This window comes from Aquarana catesbeiana, linkage group LG13 (assembly GCF_042186555.1).
Source record: "Aquarana catesbeiana isolate 2022-GZ linkage group LG13, ASM4218655v1, whole genome shotgun sequence".
NCBI classification, from domain to species: Eukaryota; Metazoa; Chordata; class Amphibia; order Anura; family Ranidae; genus Aquarana; species Aquarana catesbeiana.
The window spans coordinates 214,854,743-214,881,587 of record NC_133336.1 but is presented as its reverse complement, the minus strand read 5'-3'; the positions used below and the strand labels follow the sequence as shown (position 1 = coordinate 214,881,587).

General features: G+C 47.8%; 1 protein-coding gene across 1 annotated transcript in view; it reads left to right on the top strand.

Moving 5' to 3' along the window:
* Positions 1-555: 555 nt before the first annotated feature.
* The window catches only part of LOC141116389 (beta-1,4-galactosyltransferase 3-like), a 32,797-nt gene continuing 6,507 nt past the window's right edge, over positions 556-26,845 (top strand). The window contains exon 1 of the mRNA XM_073608639.1: positions 556-605. Coding sequence (XP_073464740.1) covers positions 556-605 — 50 coding nt within the window. The remainder of the gene's footprint in view (positions 606-26,845) is intronic.

Genomic DNA, 26,845 nt, shown 5'->3' with positions numbered 1-26,845 from the left:
GTCACTTTTATTCCTATTGCAAGGAATGTAAACATCCCTTGTAATAGAAAAAAGCATGACAGGTCCTCTTAAATATGAGATCTGGGGGGTCAAAAAGACCTCACATCTCATATTTGGACTAAAATGCAATAAAAAAAATAAATTTGAAAAAATGACATTGAAAAAATGGCCCTTTAAGATGTACGGACGGAAGAGACGTTATGACGTCGCTTCCGCCCTGCTATGGTATGGAGACAGGTGGGGGCCACCTTAGCCTCACTCGTCTCCATACCCAGCCACGTCAAGGACCCGATTGCCTCCGCCGCTGCTGACGGCTCCGGTAAGCGGCAGAGGGCGTGGGAGGGGGCGCGGGGGGCCCCCTCTCCCGCCGCCGATAACAGTGATCTCACGGCGAATCCACCGCAGAGCCCACCATTATCGTAAACACGACCGGCTCCTGTAGAGATGGATACCTTGGTTGTGGTAGCAGCTGCTGCCTTTACCAAGATATTCATCTTCAAAGTGCCGACGTATATGTACAGGAGCTGGTCGGTAAGAGGTTAAGAAGCTTTGCAAATGTTGAGGAACACACAGACACTTGCTGCTTGCCAGACTGTAGATATCTGCTTCTCTGTATTTATCTGTTGAATTTGGACACCTGGGTTGGAGGGAACAGCCAAATGACCCTCAGAAAGATACAGTGCCTGCTGCTCCTTATCTGTGTGACAGCAAGAAATGTTTAGAGACTGAGGACATGATGCAGGCGATGATCATAGACTGCAGATATGATAAAAGTGATCAATGCAGTCTCACCAGTGCCCATCAAATGCAGCCTACCACTTTGCCCATCAATGCCGCCTCACTGTGCCCATAATCGCAGTCTCTCTGTGCCCATCAATGCCGCCTCACTGTACCCATAATCGCAGCCTCTCTGTGCCCATAATTGCAGCCTCACTGTGCCCATCAATGCCGCCTCACTGTGCCCATCAATGCCGCCTCACTGTGCCCATAATTGCAGCCCCTTTGTGCCCATCAATGCAGCCTCATTGTGCCCATCAATGCCGCCTCACTGTGCGCATAATTTCAGCCTCTCTGTGCCCATCAATGCAGCCTCATTGTGCCCATCAATGCAGCCACACTGTGCCCATAATTGCAGCCTCTCTGTGCCCATCAATGCAGACTCACTGTGCCCATCAATGCAGCCTCATTGTGCTCATCAATGCCGCCTCACTGTGCGCATAATTTCAGCCTCTCTGTGCCCATCAATGCAGCCTCATTGTGCCCATCAATGCAGCCACACTGTGCCCATAATTGCAGCCTCTCTGTGCCCATCAATGCAGCCTCACTGTGCCCTTCAATGCTGCCTCACTGTGCCCATAATTGCAGCCTCTCTGTGCCCATCAATGCAGCCTTACTGTGCCCATCAATGCTGCCTCACTGTGCCCATCAATGCAGCCTCTCTGTGCCCATCAATGCAGCCTCACTGTGCCCATCAATGCCGCCTCACTGTGCCCATCAATGCTGCCTCACTGTGCCCATAATTGCAGCCTCTCTGTGCCCATTTATGCAGACTCACTGTGCCCATCAATGCAGCCTCACTGTGCCCATCAGTGCCGCCTCACTGTGCCCATCAATGCCGCCTCACTGTGCCCATAATTGCAGCATCTCTGTGCCCATCAATGCAGCCTCCCTGTGCCCATCAATGCAGCCTCACTGTGCCCATAATTGCAGCCTCTCTGTGCCCATCAATGCAGCCTCACTGTGCCCATCAATGCTGCCTCACTGTGCCCATAATTGCAGCCTCACTGTGCCCATCAATGCAGCCTCACTGTGCCCATCAATGCCGCCTCACTGTGCCCATTAATGCCGCCTCACTGTGCCCATCAATGCTGCCTCACTGCGCCCACCAATGCTGCCTCACTGTGCCCATAATCGCAGCCTCTCTACCCATAGTCACAGCCTCTCTGCCCATAATCACAGCCTCTCGGTGTCCTTAATTGCAGCCTCACTGTGCCCATCAATGCCGCCTCACTGTGCCCATAATTGCAGCCTCTCTGTGCTCATAATCACAGACACTCTGTGCCTATAATAGCAGCCTCTCTGTGCCAATAGCAGCCTCTCTGTGCCTATGAATGCAGACTCACCATAGCCTGTCCTGGATGACACAGCGGACATCTCCTGCAGTGCTGTGTGCCACATAGCTGGGTCTGTGTGTGTGTTCGGTGGCGCCATAACAAGGTCCCACCCCCCTAGACCAGCTAGTGTGATCGGCAGAACACTGGTTCAATCTGCTACCACATGAGCCGGTCTAGGGGGGCAGGACCTTGTTACGGCGCCGCCGAACACACACACAGACCCAGCTCCCTGACACACAGCACTCCCGGCACTTTGTGACAAACAAGAGGAGGAGGTGGGAGGGGAGCACTGCCACAGATCAAAGTGGCCCCAAGTGCCCCCCTTCCTCCAGTAAATGATCCAGTAAAAGGGCATCTGCCCCTTCTGCCCACCCCTTGTACCGGCCCTGCGTGGAAGTGACAGCAACACAGCCCAGCCAAGGCAAGTGACCGAAGGCACAGAACCCAGAAGGAAGACAGGGTGAAGATGGAACAAAAGTGTGCCCATTCTAGAGCTGGTAACTGTTGTAATATGTTGTAATGTTCACCAATTTATGTGGGACATTGTTGTGTGTATGTACACATGCAGTCAATGTTGACCAGGCCAGAATGACAATGACAGAATGGTTGTTTTGTCCAACTGAATTTTAACAGCTGAAGACTCTTTGATGTGTTAATCTTATGCAAGTCTATTTGAACATCTCAAAGGGTGTTCAGGTGGTATCTGTTAATCTAATTACACATATCTAAAGGGGACTTGTTGATGTTGATATGTGGGAGTGCAAATTGGGGTGGTTCACGGCTGTTCACGGCTGGGGGTTGTTGTCTGTTTGAAAGACTAAAGCTAATCAAAGTCCTAAATTGAAACGGCCAATCAAATTGCTCAGCCATTCAATATTTAGTGAATATAACACGGCATTCAGTCTATAGGTTTGGGGGAGTGAGGCTTGTCTGTGTATGGCTGGGAAGACACAGACCTAGGAGATGGGTTTCTGAATTATATTTCCTCTGTCGGATTTCTTTGTCATTTGTGGACTTTGGACTTTGTTCTGTGTTGGAAGTCAATAAAGTTCATCTCTCTGGAAGAATTGGGTTGCTGCGGAAGAGTACTTACATCATCATTATAATAATACCTAAATATTAATTATCATACCCACTCTACATCTATACACCCAATACATATTTATACCCGATCACTACAGTAACATTGAGGATATTCCATATCATTCTAGAACTGTTTTTGTGTGTAAGAGGCATAGGAGAGGAGCATGGATGGTATAAAAGTGGGAAGTATGTGCAGGTGAGGGAGAGGAATGTGGAGGGTATAACAGTGGGCACTATGTACAGGAGAGGAGTGTGGAGGGTATGCCAGTGGACAGTATGTACAGGAGAGGAGTGTGAAGGGTATGATGGAGCAGTATGTACAGGAGAGGAGTGTGGAGGGTATGATAGATGCAGTATGTACAGGAGAGGAGTGTGGAAGGTATTATGAGGGTGGTATGTACAGGAGAGGAGTGTGGAGGATATGACAGTGAGCGGTATGTACAGGAGAGGAGTGTGGAGGGTATGACAGTGGGCACTATGTACAGGAGAGGAGTGTGGAGGGTATGACAGTGGGCGGTATGTACAGGAGAGGAGTGTGGAGGGTATGACAGTGGGCACTATGTACAGGAGAGGAGTGTGGAGGGTATGACAGTGGGCACTATGTACAGGAGAGGAGTGTGGAGGGTATGACAGTGGGCACTATTTACAGGAGAGGAGTGTGGAGGGTATGACAGTGGGCACTATGTATAGGAGAGGAGTAGTGTGGTGGATATGACAGTGGGCGGTATGTACAGGAGAGGAGTGTTGAGGGTATGACAGTGGGCACTATGTATAGGAGAGGAGTAGTGATGTGGATATGACAGTGGGCGGTATGTACAGGAGAGGAGTGTTGAGGGTATGACAGTGGGCACTATGTATAAGAGAGGAGTAGTGTGGTGGATATGACAGTGAGCAGTATGTACAACAGAGGAGTGTGGAAGGTTTGACATTGGGCACTATGTATAAGAGAGAAGTGTGGAGGGTATGACATTGGGCACTATGTATAGGAGAGGAGTAGTGTGGTGGATATGACAGTGGGCGGTATGTACAGGAGAGGAGAGTTGGGGGTATGACAGTGGGCGCTATGTAAAGGAGAGGAGTGTGGAGGGTATGACAGTGGGCACTATGTATAGGAGAGGAGTAGTGTGGTGGATATGACAGTGGGCGGTATGTACAGGAGAGGAGTGTTGAGGGTATGACAGTGGGCACTATGTATAGGAGAGGAGTAGTGATGTGGATATGACAGTGGGCGGTATGTACAGGAGAGGAGTGTTGAGGGTATGACAGTGGGCACTATGTATAGGAGAGGAGTAGTGTGGTGGATATGACAGTGAGCAGTATGTACAACAGAGGAGTGTGGAGGGTTTGACATTGGGCACTATGTATAAGAGAGAAGTGTGGAGGGTATGACATTGAGCACTATGTATAGGAGAGGAGTAGTGTGGTGGATATGACAGTGGGCGGTATGTACAGGAGAGGAGAGTTGGGGGTATGACAGTGGGCGCTATGTAAAGGAGAGGAGTGTGGAGGGTATGACAGTGGGCACAATGTATAGGAGAGGAGTAGTGTGGTGGATATGACAGTGGGCGCTATGTATAGGAGAGGAGTGTGGAGGGTATGACAGTGGGCACTATGTACAGGAGAGGAGTGTGGAGGGTATGACAGTGGGCACTATGTATAGGAGAGGAGTGTGGAGGGTATGACAGTGGGCACTATGTATAGGAGAGGAGTGTGGAGGGTATGACAGTGGGCACTACTTACAGGAGAGGAGTTTGGAGGGTATGACAGTGGGCACTATGTACAGAAGAGGAGTGTGGAGGGTATGACAGTGGGCGGTATGTACAGGAGAGGAGTGTGGAGGGTATGACAGTGGGCACTATATATACGAGAGGAGTGTGGAGGGTATGACAGTGGGCACTATGTACAGGAGAGGAATGTGGAGGGTATGACAGTGGGTACTATGTATAGGAGAGGAGTGTGGAGGGTATGACAGTGGGCACTATGTATAGGAGGGGAGTGTGGAGGGTATGACAGTGGGCACTATGTACAGGAGAGGAGTGTGGAGGGTATGACAGTGGGCACTATGTATAGGAGAGGAGTGTGGGGGGTATGACAGTGGGCACTATGTATAGCATAGGTGTGCGCAGCCTATTGCATTAGGGTGTGCACCCCAAAGCTCAAACATATATATGTGTGCGAATGTGTATATATACAAAAGGTGTCAGTAGAGCAGTGAATGGTGTCATAAGGGCAGATATTGGTGGTGTCAGTAGGGCAGTTACAATATTATTTTAATAATTTTTTACATTTTTTTTACAAGAAAAAAAATAGATTTTTTTAAATTTGGTGAAATATCAGTGGACTAAACATTGGAAATATGCACCACACGGGGTGATTAGGGTGTGCCCAGGCACACCTGGCACACCCTGTGCGCACGCCTATGATGTATAGGAGAGGAGTGTGGAGGGTATGACAGTGGGCACTATGTATAGGAGAGGAGTGTGGAGGGTATGACAGTGGGCACTATGTATAGGAGAGGAGTGTGGGGGGTATGACAGTGGGCACTATGTATAGGAGAGGAGTGTGGAGGGTATGACAGTGGGCACTATGTTGTTAGGTGCAACTTTTAAATAAGTTGCTTATAGTTTATATTGCTTTGCCAAATTATTGCTTCATATAGGAATTAAGACACAGAGTCAGGTATGTCTGTATCAAAGTTCTGAGCATCCCCAAAAGGACTGCTCCCTTTACTTCTTTTATAGGCAGTTACAAAAGCAGTAATCTTATCGGCATTACCAAATGAGGTTAAGGTACAAAGAGTTTCTCATCAGCGAACATGTAATGATTATTCAGCAGTTCCAAATTCCATCTAGATACAGATTGATAGAACAATTGATACGTACACAGGTAAGAAAGGAGCACAAACAATTTAAATAGAACAATTGATACGTACACAGGTAAGAAAGGAGCACAAACAATTTAAATAGAACAATTGATACGTACACAGGTAAGAAAGGAGCACAAACAATTTAAATAGAACAATTGATACGTACACAGGTAAGAAAGGAGCACAAACAATTTAAATAGAACAATTGATACGTACACAGGTAAGAAAAAAACAGAAACAATTAAAGTGGAACTCTAAGTCATTATTTCAACCCTATCAATTTCCCCCTTTGACATCATCCTCTCCTTCCCCCTGGGTCCTCATGAATAAGTTCTAGTCAGTTTTTCCCCAGAGTCCTTTCCCTGACCGCGAGTTGTCAGAGGGGTAGAACCCATCCCCCTAGGTATTACCAACATCTTAAAATTCAAGAAGAGGAGTTTTATAGGAGTAGGGTGATGTCAATACACATTTATCGGTATGCCCTGTCTATTCTCCTAATTTTCCTATTTATTTTCCTGTATACACATATATTTGTGATTGTAAGTGATATTAATATTAGAATAATAATTACCACTGGACTTAACAACCAGTGAAAGGTGTTGGTTGCTGTAGAAGACATTCCACTAAATATATCCCACCAATGTGGTGCAGTATCCTGTTGTATCTGTGAGGAAAGATGTACTAGTCTATCTTTGTCAATAATTGCGGATACAAGGTTATTCTGTAGGGTATGTTTTAGTGTCTCTATGTGTTGTCTTAACAACTCTGATTGTTCCAAAACCTGTTTTAATGGGTCTAAAGAAATTATAAAGGGTGTAGTGTCAGTGAGATTATGTACCTCATAGACTGAAGAGAATACCTTATCGGCGTCTGGTTCAAAAAGATAGGTGTCGTTACCCCATTGTAATATTTTAATCTTTTTTAAACATCCCGCAAACGGCGCCAATTTATTTAATGCTGACATGGTGCGGTTATCATTAGTAATGATACAAATATGCTGGGGTCCTATTTCTATGAATCTATTGTTCACATTTATCGGTGTTCTTTGCATTTTGCATATGCTAGTTTGGTATTTTAACAAGCAAGGTTCATATACTGGGGAACTTCTGCCACATACCATTCCCTTATTGGTTCCTTCACATAGAGTTAAATCATGGGTTCTGTTTCCTTTATCTACATATTTCCCATATATTTCTGGATACCAAAACTCGTCATTAATTACTAATGGCATGACCACTATTTTACACATTTCCATTACATCTGCTACCCGGTATGCTTCAAACCTTCCTACACACCATTTCTCCTCACATTCTATCTTATCCCCTTTTACTTGGAACCATACACCATCGTCAGGTAGACCTTTAAAATATTTCATCCAGGTATGATAATTTCCCAACTGAAGTTCAGTCCTGGCCCTATTTATTTGTATATGATAGGATAAGAGGTTAAAAGAGCACTGTGTGAAATTTACAAACTGTTGACTTTGATTCCACAGCTGGAGCTCTGCTCCTATCGTGTGATTTATTAACCCTCCCAAAAATTGTAATAGGGGTATTTCTTGCAGTTGGGTTTCAAAAGTGGTGGGTAACCATAGTCCCAATAGTGTGTCGTACCATTCTCGTTTATACCTACACTCCGGTATCGGGGGAAAGGTGATATTGAATTTTATTTTTGTTTTCTGTTGTGATGTTGATACATTTATGCAAGTGTTTGGTACGGGTGTTAATATGGAAGATTCAATTGTTGGCGTTACTTCTTCCTCCATTTGTATGTGAAACCCATAGGACTGTGCATTCCAATACCACCCATCATTTCTCTCTTCCCTCCACCAAGATGCACAGAGAAAAGTACTGGATTGATTAACGGTAATATCTGTCAGATTAAACATCCCTTCGGTTATATTCCCTCCTTCTGCCATGACTGTTAATATTTGGTACATTTGTCCCACTACCCGTTCCCGGGCTTGTTTCCATGTCTGTGAAAGGGATATTTTATGACACCTATGGTTCTTACTATTGTTAAAGGGGAAACCCATATTATCGTTCCACTGGAAAGTTACAGTTACTTCTGAGAGGGGGTCTGCCTGTATCCATGCTATACCTACATCTACATGAAACGGTCGCCTATGTCCTTCAACAGTATAATTACCCACAGTGTAATCCTTATTTATCTCATATCCTGATACATTTGCTACTTTAGGATCATCTATACTCCATTCAAAAGTCATTGTTTCCTCTACCTCAAGTACATTAATACCAGGAGTCCATGCATATATTTGTAAAACAACAATCTTCAACAAAAAATATGTAAGTAGATATTTCATCATGTTGTTTTCTCGGGTTGTTTCTTGCAATGTGATGCGTGTATCCAGGTAGGTTTTCCTTCCAGCTTTACTGAGGTGGCTGTGGTCAAGAGTACTTGGTAAGGACCTTCAAACCTGGGTTCCAATGTCTTTCTGGTGTGTTTCTTTACATATACATAATCCCCTGGTAGCAGTGTATGTGTACCTGTTATTGAATTAGGGTCTGGAAGAGAAGAATACACACTTTTGTGGATCTTAGTTAGACGTTGTTGTAATTGTATCACATATGCAGTCAAACTATCACATTGCAATTGCATACTCTGTGGAAAGTATAAACCCAATCTAGGTGCATTCCCAAAAAGTATCTCATATGGGGATAATCCTGTCTTTCCTGTTGGAGTGTACCTTATAGAGAACAAAGCCAAAGGCAGGCATTCTGGCCAAGGCTTGTTTAACTCTTGCATGGCTTTTTGTATTTTTAACTTTATTGTCCCATTTACTCTCTCCACTGATCCTGAACTCTGTGGGTGGTAAGGGGTGTGAAAACTTTGTTGAACCCCTAACATGGTCATCACATTCTGCATGATTTCTCCTGTAAAGTGTGTCCCCCTATCTGATTCTATGGTTTCAGGAAGACCAAACCTAGGTATTAACTCAGTGATCAGTTTCTTAGCTGTGGCTTTAGCTGTAGCCGATTTTACTGGATAACTTTCGGGCCAACCTGAGAATAAATCGATACACACGAGGACAAATTCAAAAGGGCCGCTCTTAGGCATTTGTATGTAATCAATCTGCAGTCTCTGGAAGGGGTATTGGGCCCGGACCTGGTGTTTACGTGGGGTTTTTACTCTCTGTCCTGGGTTATTCAGGAGACAGATTTGGCAGGCTGCACAGTAGTTTCTTGTAGTGCTACTGAATCCAGGGGCGAGCCATCCTTGGTTCACAATCCTATACATGGAATTGGAACTGACATGTGTGGGTAGGTGAACTGCCGCTGCCATTGCTGGGTACAGAGAGGCAGGTAGGCATACTTTGCCTCCCTCCATACATTGTCAAGGTCTGGTGCTGCTCCCATCCTGGCCCACTTATCTTTCTCGCTCTCCCCTGCTTGCTCCTGTAATTTACTCAGCTGCTGCCATGTTGGTTCTGGGATACTCACCTCTACCGCTGCTAAGGTCTCAGGGCTTCCTTCCCCTAGAGCTGCCTGTTTTGCAGTCAAATCTGCAAATGCATTTCCTTTTGCCTCAATTGTTTTTGCGCTCGTGTGTGCCGCTATCTTCATAATGGCTACTCGTTTAACCTTTTGAAGATTGTTCAGGACTCTCTTAATCCCTTCTCCATGTTTTACAGGTGTACCTGCTGCTGTCAGATAACCTCTAGCCCTCCATATGTGGCCATAATCATGCGCTACACCATAAGCGTAAGCGGAGTCAGTGTAAATATTCCCTTCTCGCCCTTTTAAGTATTCTAGGGCTTGTTCTAAAGCTTTTAATTCTGCTTCTTGTGCTGACATGTGGGCTGGTAAGGGCTGTGCTTCAATTACCTGCGTATCAGTCACTACAGCATACCCTGTGTAATATTTACCCTTGTCATCAGCAAACCTACTACCATCTATATACAAGGTGTGCTCAGCATTTAAAATCGGTGTATCTGTAACATGTGGGAATCCCATTGTCTCCTGTTCCATGAGCTGAAAACAATCGTGCTGATCTACTTCTTTAAACAAAAGAGTGTCAGTGTCCTCATTTCTTTTCTCACTAGTACTATTAGTACTATCATTCCCCCTTGCCAAATCTGGTGACTGAAGAGGCAAAAAGGTGGCCAAATTTAAGGTTGTACAGCGCTGAAAAGTAACATTTGGAGGTAAGAGTAAAGTACACTGTAATCTTAATTGCCTAGCCATTGAAATGTGTTTGGGCTGTACCTGAGACAAGATTGCATGTATGTCATGTGTGGTATGCACTACGACTGGATTGTCTAGAACAATCTCTGATGACTTATCTATGATAATTGACACTGCAGCTACCGCCCGTACACAAGACGGTGAACCTCTAGATACTGGATCTAATGCTGCTGAAAAGTAAGCGACTGGTCTTTGTTTTACATGTGCCTGTGTCAGAACACCTGTGGCGTGTCCAGTGATCTCAGCAATGTACAGATTAAATATCTTGGTGTAATCTGGTATACCAATAGCCGGGGCAGAAATCAACAACTTTTTCAAAGTGATAAACGATTCATAAGCTACTTCTGTAAGCATATACGGTACAATTTTCAAACAATCGTATAATGGCTGCATCAAAGCGCTAGCATGTGGTATCCACTGTCTACAATATGACACGATACCTAAAAAACATACGCAATTGTTTGAAATTCCGTGGGGGTAACATTCCCTTTATCACTTGAACCCTCTCCTCTGTGAGATGTCTCGTACCCTGTGATATACAATGTCCCAAAAAGATAACTTTTTCCTGACACACTTGCAACTTTTTCTTATTAACCTTGCAACCTTTTTCTGCCAAAAATCGCAACAAATTAAGGGTGGTGTGCAGACTTTCAGTCTTTCACTTATCTGTGGAATTAATCCTTCCATAACCTGTCTATTGAAGGCTCGGATTGTGACTGGCAGGGCCAAGTCCATTCCCTCATCTGCCATCATACTTTCTATAGATAAGTAAAATTCTGATACAGTCTGTCCTGGCATTTGTTTCATGGGTGATATTGACCCCCCCTCTTGTTGTTTTGCCTGACAGAAAGCTTCTAATCTAGCAATAAAAGGGGCCCTTGAGTCTATGTGTCTGATGTGTCCTGTCTCTAAATTGCCATCCCCCTCAGCTCAGTCTGCAGGTCGGTCATAAACTGGTTAAACAGGGTCAAAGTCATTTTGTGTCTGCATAGATCCTCCCCATCCTGCCAGGTCGCTTCATGTGTATTCATTAACTGTGTCACAAATCTACAAAAAGCAGCTGGCTTTGCTACCGGGTCTGGGGCGCTCTGTATTAATGCCATAAGGGTGTCTGCCGACCATGGTGCCCAAGTCCTTATTTGCATTCTACGAGTGACAGTAGGCGGGGCATTTGGATGGGCTGCTTGTCCAAATTCTGGATTGTTTACCTGAACAATGCGTGTATCAGTGCGTACGGGAGCTACAGTTTCTGGATGAGGTTTTTGTGCCCCACAATGCACACATTCTACTGCCCATTCTGGGTTTTGTGCTCCACAATCCTGACAAACCCATCCTCTCCCCTCAAGTACCGGATATATCTTGTGTGGTTTGCGTTCTACGTCAGTGTATGGGGGTGGGATGGCTGAGCTGGGAGCCTCGACATTTTTTGTTCTTCTATCTTTCATATCCCAACCATCACAATCTGGATTATACTTCCACCCCTCTTCTTTCGCTCTATTTGAGACCTTAATTAAGCATTGAACCTGAGGCATCCATTGCTTCTCTAACACCTCTCCTTGTCTGTCCCTTTTTATTTCACTCCATACATCTGGGTCTAAGCCCGCTGCTCCTTTCACCTTAAATTTACGAAGGACATCCTTTAAGTCCTGTGCTTCGGTTTTCCCATAAATGTTCTTAATTATCTGTGGCACCGTATAGTGCGCCACAATTCCCTGACGGGGTTTTGTGTTCCTCTGGCCCATTCTAACAGTCCTGCCTAGGTAGCGTGTGGGACACTTAGTGTACAATATAATGCGGCTACAACATATACAAGAATGAATAATTACTTTATATGCTAGCCCAATAGCAAACCAGCTAAGTTACACTAGTTCCTCGTTGCCTTCCTCCTAGGGTGCTAGAATTCTAGAAACCTCTCCGGAATGAGATTTCTGAAACCGAATTACTTTATATGCTAGCCCAATAATAAATAATTACTTTATATGCTAGCCCAATAACAAACCAGAATGTGGCTACAACATATACAAAAATGCGGCTACAACATATACAAGCATTCCTTTAAGTGGCCAGGTATCCGACTAGATCTCGGGACTTTGTTGAGACCTTATTCCCTCCCCGTATCTGGGAATCCCTCTCATACACTCTTATCCCTGCTTTATGGAGCAGACAGGGCTTATACTCTCAACCCGTCTATGGTTTATGAGTTATGCCGCGTACACACGGTCGGACTTTTCGTCTACAAAAGTCCAACAGCCTGTCCGACAGACTTCCGGCGGACTTCCGGCGGACTTTCGGCGGACTTGCAGCAGACTTTCTAACGAATGGACTTGCCTACACATGACCACACAAAAGTCCGACGGATTCGTACGTGATGACGTACACCGGACTAAAATAAGGAAGTTCATAGCCAGTAGCCAATAGCTGCCCTAGCATGGGTTTTTGTCCGTCGGACTAGCACACAGACCATCGGATTTCGGGGTCCGTCGTAGTTACGACGTAAAGATTTGAAGCATGTTTCAAATCTAAAGTCCGTCGGATTTGAGGCTGAAAAAGTCTGCTGAAAGTCCGGAGAAGCCCACACACGATCGGATTACCAGCCAGCTTTAGTCCGTCGGCGTCCGTTGGACTTTTGTAGATGAAAAGTCCGACCGTGTGTACGCGGCATTAGATGTGAGGTTAAGCATAAGCGTCAGACCCCCAAGCTCACAAGCCCTCAGGTTCCCAATCGTGTGAGGTAAGGCGCATTCCGTTGCTTAGTTCGGCAATCCCCTTCTAACTCATACCATCCTTGACAAGGCTCATTCACTTTCTCAACAAGACAGACAAGACAGACACAGATAACAAAACAAACAAATAATTCCAGCAATATAAACGAAAATATGCAGTAATTCTAGACTCACCACTACAGAGGCTGGTGTTTTAAAACCAGGAGAACCGTAACTGACAGAACGGATAGGCACAAATCAGGGGAGCACAGAATATAAGAAAAATAAAGCTTTTTCTTACCTGCGCAGGTTTTTTTTTTGATCTGTGGTTCCCGGAATGCCTGTCTTTTTGTTCCGTCAGCCGCGTTCGTCCACCTCTTGTAGTATCATCGGTGAGTCCCTGTTCGGGCGCCAAAATGTTAGGTGCAACTTTTAAATAAGTTGCTTATAGTTTATATTGCTTTGCCAAATTATTGCTTCATATAGGAATTAAGACACAGAGTCAGGTATGTCTGTATCAAAGTTCTGAGCATCCCCAAAAGGACTGCTCCCTTTACTTCTTTTATAGGCAGTTACAAAAGCAGTAATCTTATCGGCATTACCAAATGAGGTTAAGGTACAAAGAGTTTCTCATCAGCGAACATGTAATGATTATTCAGCAGTTCCAAATTCCATCTAGATACAGATTGATAGAACAATTGATACGTACACAGGTAAGAAAGGAGCACAAACAATTTAAATAGAACAATTGATACGTACACAGGTAAGAAAGGAGCACAAACAATTTAAATAGAACAATTGATACGTACACAGGTAAGAAAAAAACAGAAACAATTAAAGTGGAACTCTAAGTCATTATTTCAACCCTATCAATGTATAGGAGAGGAGTGTGGAGGGTATGACAGTGGGCACAATGTATAGCAGACAATGATGTAGGAATCTGGGAAGGAAAAATGGAAAGGTTTGTGGAAGGATGTTTAGGGACTGCGTAGTGGTGAAGCGGGCCATGCATGAATTGAAATTTACCCAATTAAGCAGGGATCTATGTATGGGCTAGCTGGTTTTACACAAGTCAATCCATTAATCGACTTGAGTACAACCAGCCTGTCAGGTTTTTCCCAAAACAGTCAGTGCTGCCAGCTATAGTTAGCAACACTGATCATTAGACATGTGCGCCGTCAATAAATTTGTTTCGTTTCGTTCCGTTTCTTATTAGCCGTTAATTCGTATTTCGTAATTTGTGTCCGAAATTCAATTTGGATTCAATTTGGATGCTTCCGAATGAACTAATTTTCGGAAATTCGTATGAATTTTCGATTCGTACTAAACGAACTGCACATGTCTACTGATCATTGTATTGTGTGGGTTGGGAAGGCTCCCCACTGGCAGAACACAATATCACTGTGGGAGTGATGCCCCCATCCACAGGTCAGCAGGTGAGAGGGTGTGTGGGGACAGGCTGGGGAGAGAGGTCTGTCAGCGGGTGGGGTGTGAGGTCTGTCAGCAGGGTGGTGTGAGGTGGTCATAGAGGGATATCAATCAGTGGGTGGGGGGAGTAACTTGGAGCGATATCTTTTGGAGTAGGGTCTGTCATCTTCAGGTTGGGAAATGGTCACCTGTGATAGAAGTTGAAGGGAGATGGCTAAAATGGGAAGTGGCTGGGGAGTGACCTGGTTGGTGGGGAGTGACCTGGTTGGTGAGGAGTGACCTGGTTGGTGGGGAGTGACCTGGTTGGTGAGGAGTGACCTGGTTGGTGAGGAATGACCTGGTTGGTGAGGAGTGACCTGGTTGGTGAGGAGTGACCTGGTTGGTGGGGAGTGACCTGGTTGGTGAGGAGTGACTTGGTTGTGGTTGGTGAGGAGTGACCTGGTTGGTGAGGAGTGACCTGGTTGGTGGGGAGTGACCTGGTTGGTGAGGAGTGACCTGGTTGGTAGGGAGTGACCTGGTTGGTGAGGAATGACCTGGTTGGTGAGGAGTGACCTGGTTGGTGAGGAGTGACCTGGTTGGTGGGGAGTGACCTGGTTGGTGAGGAGTGACTTGGTTGTGGTTGGTGAGGAGTGACCTGGTTGGTGAGGAGTGACCTGGTTGGTGGGGAGTGACCTGGTTGGTGAGGAGTGACCTGGTTGGTAGGGAGTGACCTGGTTGGTGAGGAGTGACCTGGTTGGTGGGGAGTGACCTGGTTGGTGAGGAGTGACCTGGTTGGTGGGGAGTGACCTGGTTGGTAGGGAGTGACCTGGTTGGTGAGGAGTGACCTGGTTGGTGGGGAGTGACCTGGTTGGTGAGGAGTGACCTGGTTGGTGAGGAGTGACCTGGTTGGTGGGGAGTGACCTGGTTGGTAGGGAGTGACCTGGTTGGTGAGGAGTGACCTGGTTGGTGGGGAGTGACCTGGTTGGTGAGGAGTGACCTGGTTGGTGAGGAGTGACCTGGTTGGTGGGGAGTGACCTGGTTGATGAGGAGTGACTTGGTTGTGGTTGGTGAGGAGTGACCTGGTTGGTGAGGAGTGACCTGGTTGGTGGGGAGTGACCTGGTTGGTGAGGAGTGACCTGGTTGGTAGGGAGTGACCTGGTTGGTGAGGAGTGACCTGGTTGGTGGAGAGTGACCTGGTTGGTGAGGAGTGACCTGGTTGGTGGGGAGTGACCTGGTTGGTGAGGAGTGACCTGGTTGGTGAGGAATGACCTGGTTGGTGAGGAGTGACCTGGTTGGTGAGGAGTGACCTGGTTGGTGGGGAGTGACCTGGTTGGTGAGGAGTGACTTGGTTGTGGTTGGTGAGGAGTGACCTGGTTGGTGAGGAGTGACCTGGTTGGTGGGGAGTGACCTGGTTGGTAGGGAGTGACCTGGTTGGTGAGGAGTGACCTGGTTGGTGGGGAGTGACCTGGTTGGTGAGGAGTGACCTGGTTGGTGAGGAGTGACCTGGTTGGTGGGGAGTGACCTGGTTGGTAGGGAGTGACCTGGTTGGTGAGGAGTGACCTGGTTGGTGGGGAGTGACCTGGTTGGTGAGGAGTGACCTGGTTGGTGAGGAGTGACCTGGTTGGTGAGGCATGACCTGGTTGGTGGAGAGTGACCTGGTTGGTGAGGAGTGACCTGGTTGGTGAGGAATGACCTGGTTGGTGGGGAGTGACCTGCTTGGTGATGAGTGTGAAATGGATGATGTGTTTCAAGTTTCTTTCACATTTGCGGTAATGCTTACTGCCCTCTGAAAAGAGATCTGTGGTGGATTGCTTTTCAACGAGTGGTATAGCAGCAGCTGACAGGCGTTCATGAGGTGCTACTACCACCTCCCTTTTTTTTTTACATTGCTGAATGGCAGTTTTAGCCTTCAGCTACATACACAGACCAGTGGGGGAAATTTCTCTGGCGCTGACAGCTACCGCAACACCCGAGGCTGGGTAAAAGCCTAAGGCACGTTGGGTCTCTGTGAAAGGAGACCTAGGGAGCTGGTAAGTGGCAGTATTATCTGTCTTGGAGGCACTTTTTTCAACATACCCTCACACTCATCACGTCCAGTGTTGGAAGTGCATGTCACTATTTATGAAAAATCTTTAATCCATCCCCTGGAAGAGTGTCTATATCAGTGGACTTATTGCTTTTTTGAAAAAGAATTTTTTTGTAATGGACCTATACATTTAAAATCTAAGTTTTATGGAATGTTTTTGATATAATTTTTCACTATTTTATTGTGCACTGATCACGGGTGTTAGTGAATACTTTTCATATAAGTGTAATGATGACTCACAAAGATTCAGGCAAGGAAGTTTAATATACAGCGCAGCTTATTATTTTGAATGTACGCTATGTACCGAGTGTAGAGTTCAGGGGCGCGCTATGTACAGAGTGCAGAGTTTAGGGGTGCGCTATGTTCAGAGTTCAGGGGTGCACTACGTACAGAGTGCAGAGTTCAGGGGTGCGCTATGTACAGAGTGCAGAGTTCAGGGGTGCGCTATGTACAGAGTGCAGAGTTCAGGGGTGCGCTATGTACAGAGAGCAGAATTCAGTGGTGCGCTATGTACAGAGTGCAGAGTTCAGGGGTGCACTATGTACAGAGTGCAGAGTTCAGGGGTGCGCTATGTACAGAGAGCAGAATTCAGCGGTGCGCCATGTACAGAGTGCGGAGTTCAGTGGTGCGCTATGTGCAGAGCGCAGAGTTCGGGGGTGCGCTATGTACAGAGTGCAGAGTTCAGTAGTTCGCTATGTACAGGGTGCAGAGTTCAGGGGTACTCTATGTACAGAGTGCAGAGTTCAGGGGTGCGCTACGTACAGAGTTCAGAAGTGCGCTATGTACAGGGTGCAGAGTTCAGGGGTGCGCTATGTACAGAGTGCAGAGTTCAGGAGTGCAATATGTACAGAGTGCAGAGTTCAATGGTGCGCTATGTGCAGAGTACAGAATTCAGGGGTGCGCTATGTACAGAGTGCAGAGTTCAAGAGTGTGCTATGTAAAGGGTGCAGAGTTCAGGGGTGTGCTATGTACAGAGTGTAGAGTTCAGGGGCGCGCTATGTACAGAGTGCAGAGTTCAGGGGTGCGCTATGTGCAGAGTTCAGGGGTGCACTATGTACAGAGTGCAGAGTTCAGGGGTGCACTATGTACAGAGTACAGAGTTCAGGAGTGTGGGAAGGGTGCATATGGGATGCCCAGTTGATCAAAGAAACTTGTAGGGACTTGCAACTATATACAATCCAGTATATACATTCTACCTCCAGCACACATTTGCTTGCAGACTATTACTCCCAGGACCAGCTAGCACAGGTTTCAGACTTAGCACAGTCTCAGAGGTGTGCTATGTACAGAGTGCAGAGCTCAGAGGGTGCACTATGTGCAGTGTTCAGGGGTGTGCTATGTACAAAATGCAGGGTTCAGGGGTGAGCTATGTGCAGAGTTCAGGGGTGCTCTATGTACAGAGTGCAGAGTTCTGGGGTGCGGTATGTGCAGAGTTCAGGGGTGCACTATGTACAGAGTGCAGAGTTCAATGGTGAGCTATGTGCAGAGTGCAGAGTTCAATGGTGCGCTATGTGCAGAGGGCAGAGTTCAGGGGTGCGCTATGTGCAGAGTGCAGAGTTCAGTGGTGCGCTATGTACAGAGTGCAGAGTTCAGGGGTGCGGTATGTGCAGAGTTCAGGGGTGCACTATGTACAGAGTGCAGAGTTCAGGGGTGCGCTATGTGCAGAGGGCAGAGTTCAGGGGTGTGCTATGTGCAGAGTTCAGGGGTGCGCTATGTACAGAGTGCAGAGATCAGGAGTGCGCTATGTACAGAGTGCAGAGTTCAGGGGTGCTCTATGTACAGAGTGCAGACTTCAGGGGTGCACTATGTGCAGAGTTCAGGGGTGCACTATACAGAGTGCAGAGTTCAGGGGTACGCTATGTACAGAGTGCAGAGTTCAGGAGTGCGGGAAGGGTGCATATGGGATACCCAGTTGATCAAAGAAACTTGATCAAAGGGACTTGCAACTATATACAATCCAGTATACATTCTACCACCAGCACACACTTGCTTGCAGACTAGTACTCCCAGGACCAGCTATCACAGGTTTTAGACTTAGCACAGTCTCAGAGGGGTGCTATGTACAGAGTGCAGAGTTCAGGAGTGCGTTATGTGTAGAGTTCAGCGGTGCGCTATGTACAAAATGCAGGGTTCAGGGGTGCGCTATGTGCAGAGTTCAGGGGTGCGCTATGTACCAAGTGTAGAGTTCAGGGGCGCGCTATGTACAGAGTGCAGAGTTCAGGGGTGTGCTAAGTACAGAGTTCAGAAGTGCGCTATGTACAGGGTGCAGAGTTCAGGGGTGCGCTATGTACAGAGTGCAGAGTTCAGGAGTGCAATATGTACAGAGTGCAGAGTTCAATGGTGCGCTATGTGCAGAGTACAGAATTCAGGGGTGCGCTATGTACAGAGTGCAGAGTTCAAGAGTGTGCTATGTAAAGGGTGCAGAGTTCAGGGGTGTGCTATGTACAGAGTGTGGAGTTCAGGGGCGCGCTATGTACAGAGTGCAGAGTTTAGGGGTGCGCTATGTACAGAGTGCAGAGTTCAGGGGTGCGCTATGTGCAGAGTTCAGGGGTGCACTATGTACAGAGTGCAGAGTTCAGGGGTATGCTATGTACAGAGTACAGAGTTCAGGAGTGTGGGAAGGGTGCATATGGGATGCCCAGTTGATCAAAGAAACTTGTAGGGACTTGCAACTATATACAATCCAGTATATACATTCTACCTCCAGCACACATTTGCTTGCAGACTATTACTCCCAGGACCAGCTAGCACAGGTTACAGACTTAGCACAGTCTCAGAGGTGTGCTATGTACAGAGTGCAGAGCTCAGAGGGTGCACTATGTGCAGCGTTCAGGGGTGTGCTATGTACAAAATGCAGGGTTCAGGGGTGAGCTATGTGCAGAGTTTAGGGGTGCTCTATGTAAAGAGTGCAGAGTTCTGGGGTGCGGTATGTGCAGAGTTCAGGGGTGCACTATGTACAGAGTGCAGAGTTCAATGGTGCGCTATGTGCAGAGTGCAGAGTTCAGTGGTGCGCTATGTGCAGAGGGCAGAGTTCAGGGGTGCGCTATGTGCAGAGTGCAGAGTTCAGTGGTGCGCTATGTACAGAGTGTAGAGTTCAGGGGTGCGGTATGTGCAGAGTTCAGGGGTGCACTATGTACAGAGTGCAGAGTTCAATGGTGCGCTATGTGCAGAGGGCAGAGTTCAGGGGTGTGCTATGTGCAGAGTTCAGGGGTGCGCTATGTACAGAGTGCAGAGTTCAGGAGTGCGCTATGTACAGAGTGCAGAGTTCAGGGGTGCTCTATGTACAGAGTGCAGACTTCAGGGGTGCACTATGTGCAGAGTTCAGGGGTGCACTATACAGAGTGCAGAGTTCAGGGGTACGCTATGTACAGAGTGCAGAGTTCAGGAGTGCGGGAAGGGTGCATATGGGATACCCAGTTGATCAAAGAAACTTGATCAAAGGGACTTGCAACTATATACAATCCAGTATACATTCTACCACCAGCACACACTTGCTTGCAGACTCCCAGGACCAGCTATCACAGGTTTTAGACTTAGCACAGTCTCTGAGGGGTGCTATGTACAGAGTGCAGAGTTCAGGAGTGCCTTATGTGTAGAGTTCAGCGGTGCTCTATGTACAAAATGCAAGGTTCAGGGGTGCGCTATGTGCAGAGTTCAGGGGTGCGCTATGTACCGAGTGTAGAGTTCAGGGGCGCGCTATGTACAGAGTGCAGAGTTCAGGGGTGTGCTATGTACAGAGAGCAGAATTCAGCGGTGTGCTATGTACAGAGTGCAGAGTTCAGTGGTGTGCTATGTGCAGAGTTCGGGGGTGCGCTATGTACAGAGTGCAGAGTTCAGTAGTGCACTATGTACAGGTTGCAGAGTTCAGGGGTACTCTATGTACAGAGTGCAGAGTTCAGGGGTGCGCTACGTACAGAGTTCAGAAGTGCGCTATGTACAGGGTGCAGAGTTCAGGGGTGCGCTATGTACAGAGTGCAGAGTTCAGGAGTGCGATATGTACAGAGTGCAGAGTTCAATGGTGCGCTATGTGCAGAGTACAGAATTCAGGGGTGCGCTATGTACAGAGTTCAAGAGTGTGCTATGTAAAGGGTGCAGAGTTCAGGGGTGCGCTATGTACAGAGTGTAGAGTTCAGGGGCGCGCTATGTACAGAGTGCAGAGTTCAGGGGTGCGCTATGTGCAGAGTTCAGGGGTGCACTATGTACAGAGTGCAGAGTTCAGGGGTGCAGGAAGGGTGCATATAGGATGCCCAGTTGATCAAAGAAACTTGTAGGGACTTGCAACTATATACAATCCAGTATATACATTCTACCTCCAGCACACATTTGCTTGCAGACTATTACTCCCAGGACCAGCTAGCACAGGTTTTAGACTTAGCACAGTCTCAGAGGTATGCTATGTACAGAGTGCAGAGTTCAGGGGTGCACTATGTGCAGCGTTCAGGGGTGTGCTATGTACAAAATGCAGGGTTCGGGGGTGAGCTATGTGCAGAATTCAGGGGTGCTCTATGTACAGAGTGCAGAGTTCTGGGGTGTGGTATGTGCAGAGTTCAGGGGTGTGCTATGTGCAGAGTTCAGGGGTGCACTATGTACACAGTGCAGAGTTCAATGGTGCACTATGTGCAGAGGGCAGAGTTCAGGGGTGCGCTATGTGCAGAGGGCAGAGTTCAGGGGTGCGCTATGTGCAGAGTGCAGAGTTCAGTGGTGCGCTATGTACAGAGTGCAGGGGTGCGGTATGTGCAGAGTTCAGGGGTGTGCTATGTGTAGAGTTTAGGGGTGCACTATGTACAGAGTGCAGAGTTCAATGGTGCGCTATGTGCAGAGGGCAGAGTTCAGGGGTGTGCTATGTGCAGAGTTAGGGGGTGCGCTATGTACAGAGTGCAGAGTTCAGGGGTGCGCTATGTACAGAGTGCAGAGTTTAGGGGTGTACTACGTACAGAGTTCAGGAGTGCGCTATGTACAGGGTGCAGAGTTCAGGGGTGTGCTATGTACAGAGTGCAGAGTTCAGGAGTGCGCTATGTACAGAGTGCAGAGTTCAATGGTGCGCTATGTGCAGAGTGCAGATTTCAGGGGTGCGCTATGCACAGATTGCAGAGTTCAGGAGTGCGCTATGTAAAAGGTGCAGAGTTCAGGGGTGCACTATGTACAGAGTGCAGAGTTTAGGGGTGTTCTATGTACAGAGTGCAGGGTTCAGGGGTGCGCTATGTACAGAGTGCAGAGTTCAGGAGTGCGCTATGTAAAGGGTGCAGAGTACAGGGTTGCGCTATGTACAGAGTGCAGAGTTCAGGGGTATGCTATGTACAGAGTGCAGAGTTCAGGGGCGCGCTATGTACAGAGTTCAGAGTTCAGGGGTGCGCTATGTACAGGGTGCAGAGTTCAGGGGTTCGGGAAGGGTGCATATAGGATGCCCAGTTGATCAAAGAAACTTGTAAGGACTTGCAACTATATACAATCCAGTATATACATTCTACCTCCAGCACACATTTGCTTGCAGACTATTACTCCCAGGGCCAGCTAGCACAGGTTTTAGACTTAGCACAGTCTCAGAGGTATGCTATGTACAGAGTGCAGAGTTCAGGGGTGCACTATGTGCAGCGTTCAGGGGTGTGCTATGTACAAAATGCAGGGTTTGGGGGGTGAGCTATGTGCAGAATTCAGGGGTGCTCTATGTACAGAGTGCAGAGTTCTGGGGTGCGGTATGTGCAGAGTTCAGGGGTGTGCTATGTGCAGAGTTCAGGGGTGCACTATGTACAGAGTGCAGAGTTCAATGTTGCATTATGTGCAGAGTGCAGAGTTCAATGGTGCGCTATGTGCAGAGGGCAGAGTTCAGGGGTGCGCTATGTGCAGAGTGCAGAGTTCAGTGGTGTGCTATGTACAGAGTGCAGGGGTGCGGTATGTGCAGAGTTCAGGGTTGTGCTATGTGCAGAGTTTAGGGGTGCACTATGTACAGAGTGCAGAGTTCAATGGTGCGCTATGTGCAGAGGGCAGAGTTCAGGGGTGTGCTATGTGCAGAGTTCAGGGGTGCGCTATGTACAGAGTGCAGAGTTCAGGGGTGCGCTATGTACAGAGTGCAGAGTTTAGGGGTGTACTACGTACAGAGTTCAGGAGTGCGCTATGTACAGGGTGCAGAGTTCAGGGGTGTGCTATGTACAGAGTGCAGAGTTCAGGAGTGCGCTATGTACAGAGTGCAGAGTTCAGTGGTGCGCTATGTGCAGAGTGCAGATTTCAGGGGTGCGCTATGCACAGATTGCAGAGTTCAGGAGTGCGCTATGTAAAAGGTGCAGAGTTCAGGGGTGCACTATGTACAGAGTGCAGAGTTTAGGGGTGTTCTATGTACAGAGTGCAGGGTTCAGGGGTGCGCTATGTACAGAGTGCAGAGTTCAGGAGTGCGCTATGTAAAGGGTGCAGAGTACAGGGTTGCGCTATGTACAGAGTGCAGAGTTCAGGGGTATGCTATGTACAGAGTGCAGAGTTCAGGGGCGCGCTATGTACAGAGTTCAGAGTTCAGGGGTGTGCTATGTGCAGAGTTCAGGGGTGCACTATGTACAGAGTGCAGAGTTCAGGGGTGCAGGAAGGGTGCATATAGGATGCCCAGTTGATCAAAGAAACTTGTAGGGACTTGCAACTATATACAATCCCGTATATACATTCTACCTCCAGCACACATTTGCTTGCAGACTATTACTCCCAGGACCAGCTAGCACAGGTTTTAGACTTAGCACAGTCTCAGAGGTATGCTATGTACAGAGTGCAGAGTTCAGGGGTGCACTATGTGCAGCGTTCCGGGGTGTGCTATGTACAAAATGCCGGGTTCGGGGGTGAGCTATGTGCAGAATTCAGGGGTGCTCTATGTACAGAGTGCAGAGTTCTGGGGTGCGGTATGTGCAGAGTTCAGGGGTGCACTATGTACAGAGTGCAGAGTTCTGGGGTGTGGTATGTGCAGAGTTCAGGGGTGTGCTATGTGCAGAGTTCAGGGGTGCACTATGTACAGAGTGCAGAGTTCAATGTTGCGTTATGTGCAGAGTGCAGAGTTCAATGGTGCGCTATGTGCAGAGGGCAGAGTTCAGGGGTGCGCTATGTGCAGAGTGCAGAGTTCAGTGGTGTGCTATGTACAGAGTGCAGGGGTGCAGTATGTGCAGAGTTCAGGGGTGTGCTATGTGCAGAGTTTAGGGGTGCACTATGTACAGAGTGCAGAGTTCAATGGTGCGCTATGTGCAGAGGGCAGAGTTCAGGGGTGTGCTATGTGCAGAGTTCAGGGGTGCGCTATGTACAGAGTGCAGAGTTCAGGGGTGCGCTATGTACAGAGTGCAGAGTTTAGGGGTGTACTACGTACAGAGTTCAGGAGTGCGCTATGTACAGGGTGCAGAGTTCAGGGGTGTGCTATGTACAGAGTGCAGAGTTCAGGAGTGCGCTATGTACAGAGTGCAGAGTTCAATGGTGCGCTATGTGCAGAGTGCAGATTTCAGGGGTGCGCTATGCACAGATTGCAGAGTTCAGGAGTGCGCTATGTAAAAGGTGCAGAGTTCAGGGGTGCTCTATGTACAGAGTGCAGAGTTTAGGGGTGTTCTATGTACAGAGTGCAGGGTTCAGGGGTGCGCTATGTACAGAGTGCAGAGTTCAGGAGTGCGCTATGTAAAGGGTGCAGAGTACAGGGTTGCGCTATGTACAGAGTGCAGAGTTCAGGGGTATGCTATGTACAGAGTGCAGAGTTCAGGGGCGCGCTATGTACAGAGTTCAGAGTTCAGGGGTGTGCTATGTGCAGAGTTCAGGGGTGCACTATGTACAGAGTGCAGAGTTCAGGGGTGTGTTATGTACAGATTTCAGGGGTGCACTATGTGCAGAGTGCAGAGTTCAGAGGTGTGCTATGTACAGGGTGCAGAGTTTAGGGGTGTGCTAAGTACAGAGTGTAGAGTTCAGGGGTATGTTATGCACAGAGTGCAGAGTTCAGGGGAGCGCTATGTAAAGAGTGCAGAGTTCAGGGGTGCGCTATGTGCAGAGTTCAGGGGTGCGCTATGTACAGAGTGCAGAGTTTAGGGGTGTTCTATGTACAGAGTGCAGAGTTCAGGGGTATGCTATGTACAGAGTGCAGAGTTCAGGGGTATGCTATGTACAGAGTGCAGAGTTCAGGGGAGCGCTATGTACAGAGTGCAGAGTTCAGGGGTGTGCTATGTGCAGAGTTCAGGGGTGCGCTATGTACAGAGTGCAGAGTTCAGGGGTGTGCTATGTACAGAATTCAGGGGAGCGCTATGTACAGAGTGCAGAGTTCAGGGGTGCGCTATGTGCAGAGTTCAGGGGCGCGCTATGTACAGAGTTCAGAGTTCAGGGGTGTGCTATGTGCAGAGTTCAGGGGTGCACTATGTACTGAGTGCAGAGTTCAGGGGTGTGTTATGTACAGATTTCAGGGGTGCACTATGTACAGAGTGCAGAGTTCAATGGTGCACTATGTGCAGAGTGCAGAGTTCAGAGGTGTGCTATGTACAGGGTGCAGAGTTTAGGGGTGTGCTAAGTACAGAGTGCAGAGTTCAGGGGTATGTTATGCACAGAGTGCAGAGTTCAGGGGAGCGCTATGTACAGAGTGCACAGTTCAGGAGTGCGCTATGTAAAGGGTTCAGAGTACAGGGTTGTGCTATGTACAGAGTGCAGTGTTCAGGGGTATGCTATGTACAGAGTGCAGAGTTCAGGGTGCACTATGTACAGAGTGCAGAGTTCAGGGGTGTGTTATGTACAGATTTCAAGGGTGCACTCTGTACAGAGTGCAGAGTTCAATGGTGCGCTATGTGCAGAGTGCAGAGTTCAGAGGTGTGTTATGTACAGGGTGCAGAGTTTAGGGGTGTGCTAAGTACAGAGTGCAGAGTTCAGGGGTATGTTATGCACAGAGTGCAGAGTTCAGGGGAGCGCTATGTACAGAGTGCAGAGTTCAGGGGTGTGCTATGTGCAGAGTTCAGGTGTCCGCTATGTACCGAGTGCAGAGTTCAGGGGTGTGCTATGTACAGAATTCAGGGGAGCGCTATGTACAGAGTGCAGAGTTCAGGGGTGCGCTATGTGCAGAGTTCAGGGGAGGGCTATGTACAGAGTGCAGAGTTCAGGGGTGCACTATGTGCAGAGTTCAGGGAAGCGCTATGTACAGAGTGCAGAGTTCAGGGGTGCACTATGTGCAGAGTTCAGGGGAGCGCTATGTACAGAGTGCAGAGTTCAGGGGTGCGCTATGTGCAGAGTTCAGGGGTGCGCTATGTACAGAGTGCAGAGTTCAATGGTGCGCTATGTGTAGAGTGCAGAGTTCAGAGGTGTGCTATGTACAGGGTGCAGAGTTTAGGGGTGTGCTAAGTACAGAGTGCAGAGTTCAGGGGTATGTTATGCACAGAGTGCAGAGTTCAGGGGAGCGCTATGTACAGAGTGCAGAGTTCAGGGGTGTGCTATGTGCAGAGTTCAGGGGTGCGCTATGTACAGAGTGCAGAGTTCAGGGGTGTGCTATGTACAGAATTCAGGGGAGCGCTATGTACAGAGTGCAGAGTTCAAGGGTGCGCTATGTGCAGAGTTCAGGGGAGGGCTATGTACAGAGTGCAGAGTTCAGGGGTGCACTATGTGCAGAGTTCAGGGGAGCGCTATGTACAGAGTGCAGAGTTCAGGGGTGCGGTATGTGCAGAGTTCAGGGGTGCGCTATGTACAGAGTGCAGAGTTCAATGGTGCGCTATGTGTAGAGTGCAGAGTTCAGAGGTGTGCTATGTACAGGGTGCAGAGTTTAGTGGTGTGCTAAGTACAGAGTGCAGAGTTCAGGGGTATGTTATGCACAGAGTGCAGAGTTCAGGGGAGCGCTATGTACAGAGTGCAGAGTTCAGGGGTGCGCTATGTGCAGAGTTCCGGGGTGCGCTATGTACAGAGTGCAGCGTTCAGGGGTGCGCTATGTACAGATTTCAGGGGTGTACTATGTACAGAGTGCAGAGTTCAATGGTGCGCTATGTGCAGAATGCAGAGTTCAGGAGTGCGCTATGTGCAGAGTGCAGAGTTCAGGGGAGTGCTATGTACATCACTTCCAAGACCTCTTTATGTTTTTCTGCCCCGTGCTTAGCCGTGCCCTGCATGGACCTCTCTATTACCCAACTTGCAACACTGTACCCAAATGACATTTTTATCATTTTTTTCACAACTGTCGGCCAAAATCTCAATACCCCATGCAACAAAGACAAAAACCCCTAAAGAGGGGGGGGGGGAGAAAGGGGGGGGACTATTCCGGTACCAGGTATAATCAAAATTTAATATAAAAGGTGAAAGCGAAGGAAGCAATAATACAGTATAAAAATTCCATTTTAATAGAAAACATGATTAAAAAATTGTAACAATGTCACATACAGTTGCAATTTGAAAACGGAAGCAATAAATACAACCAG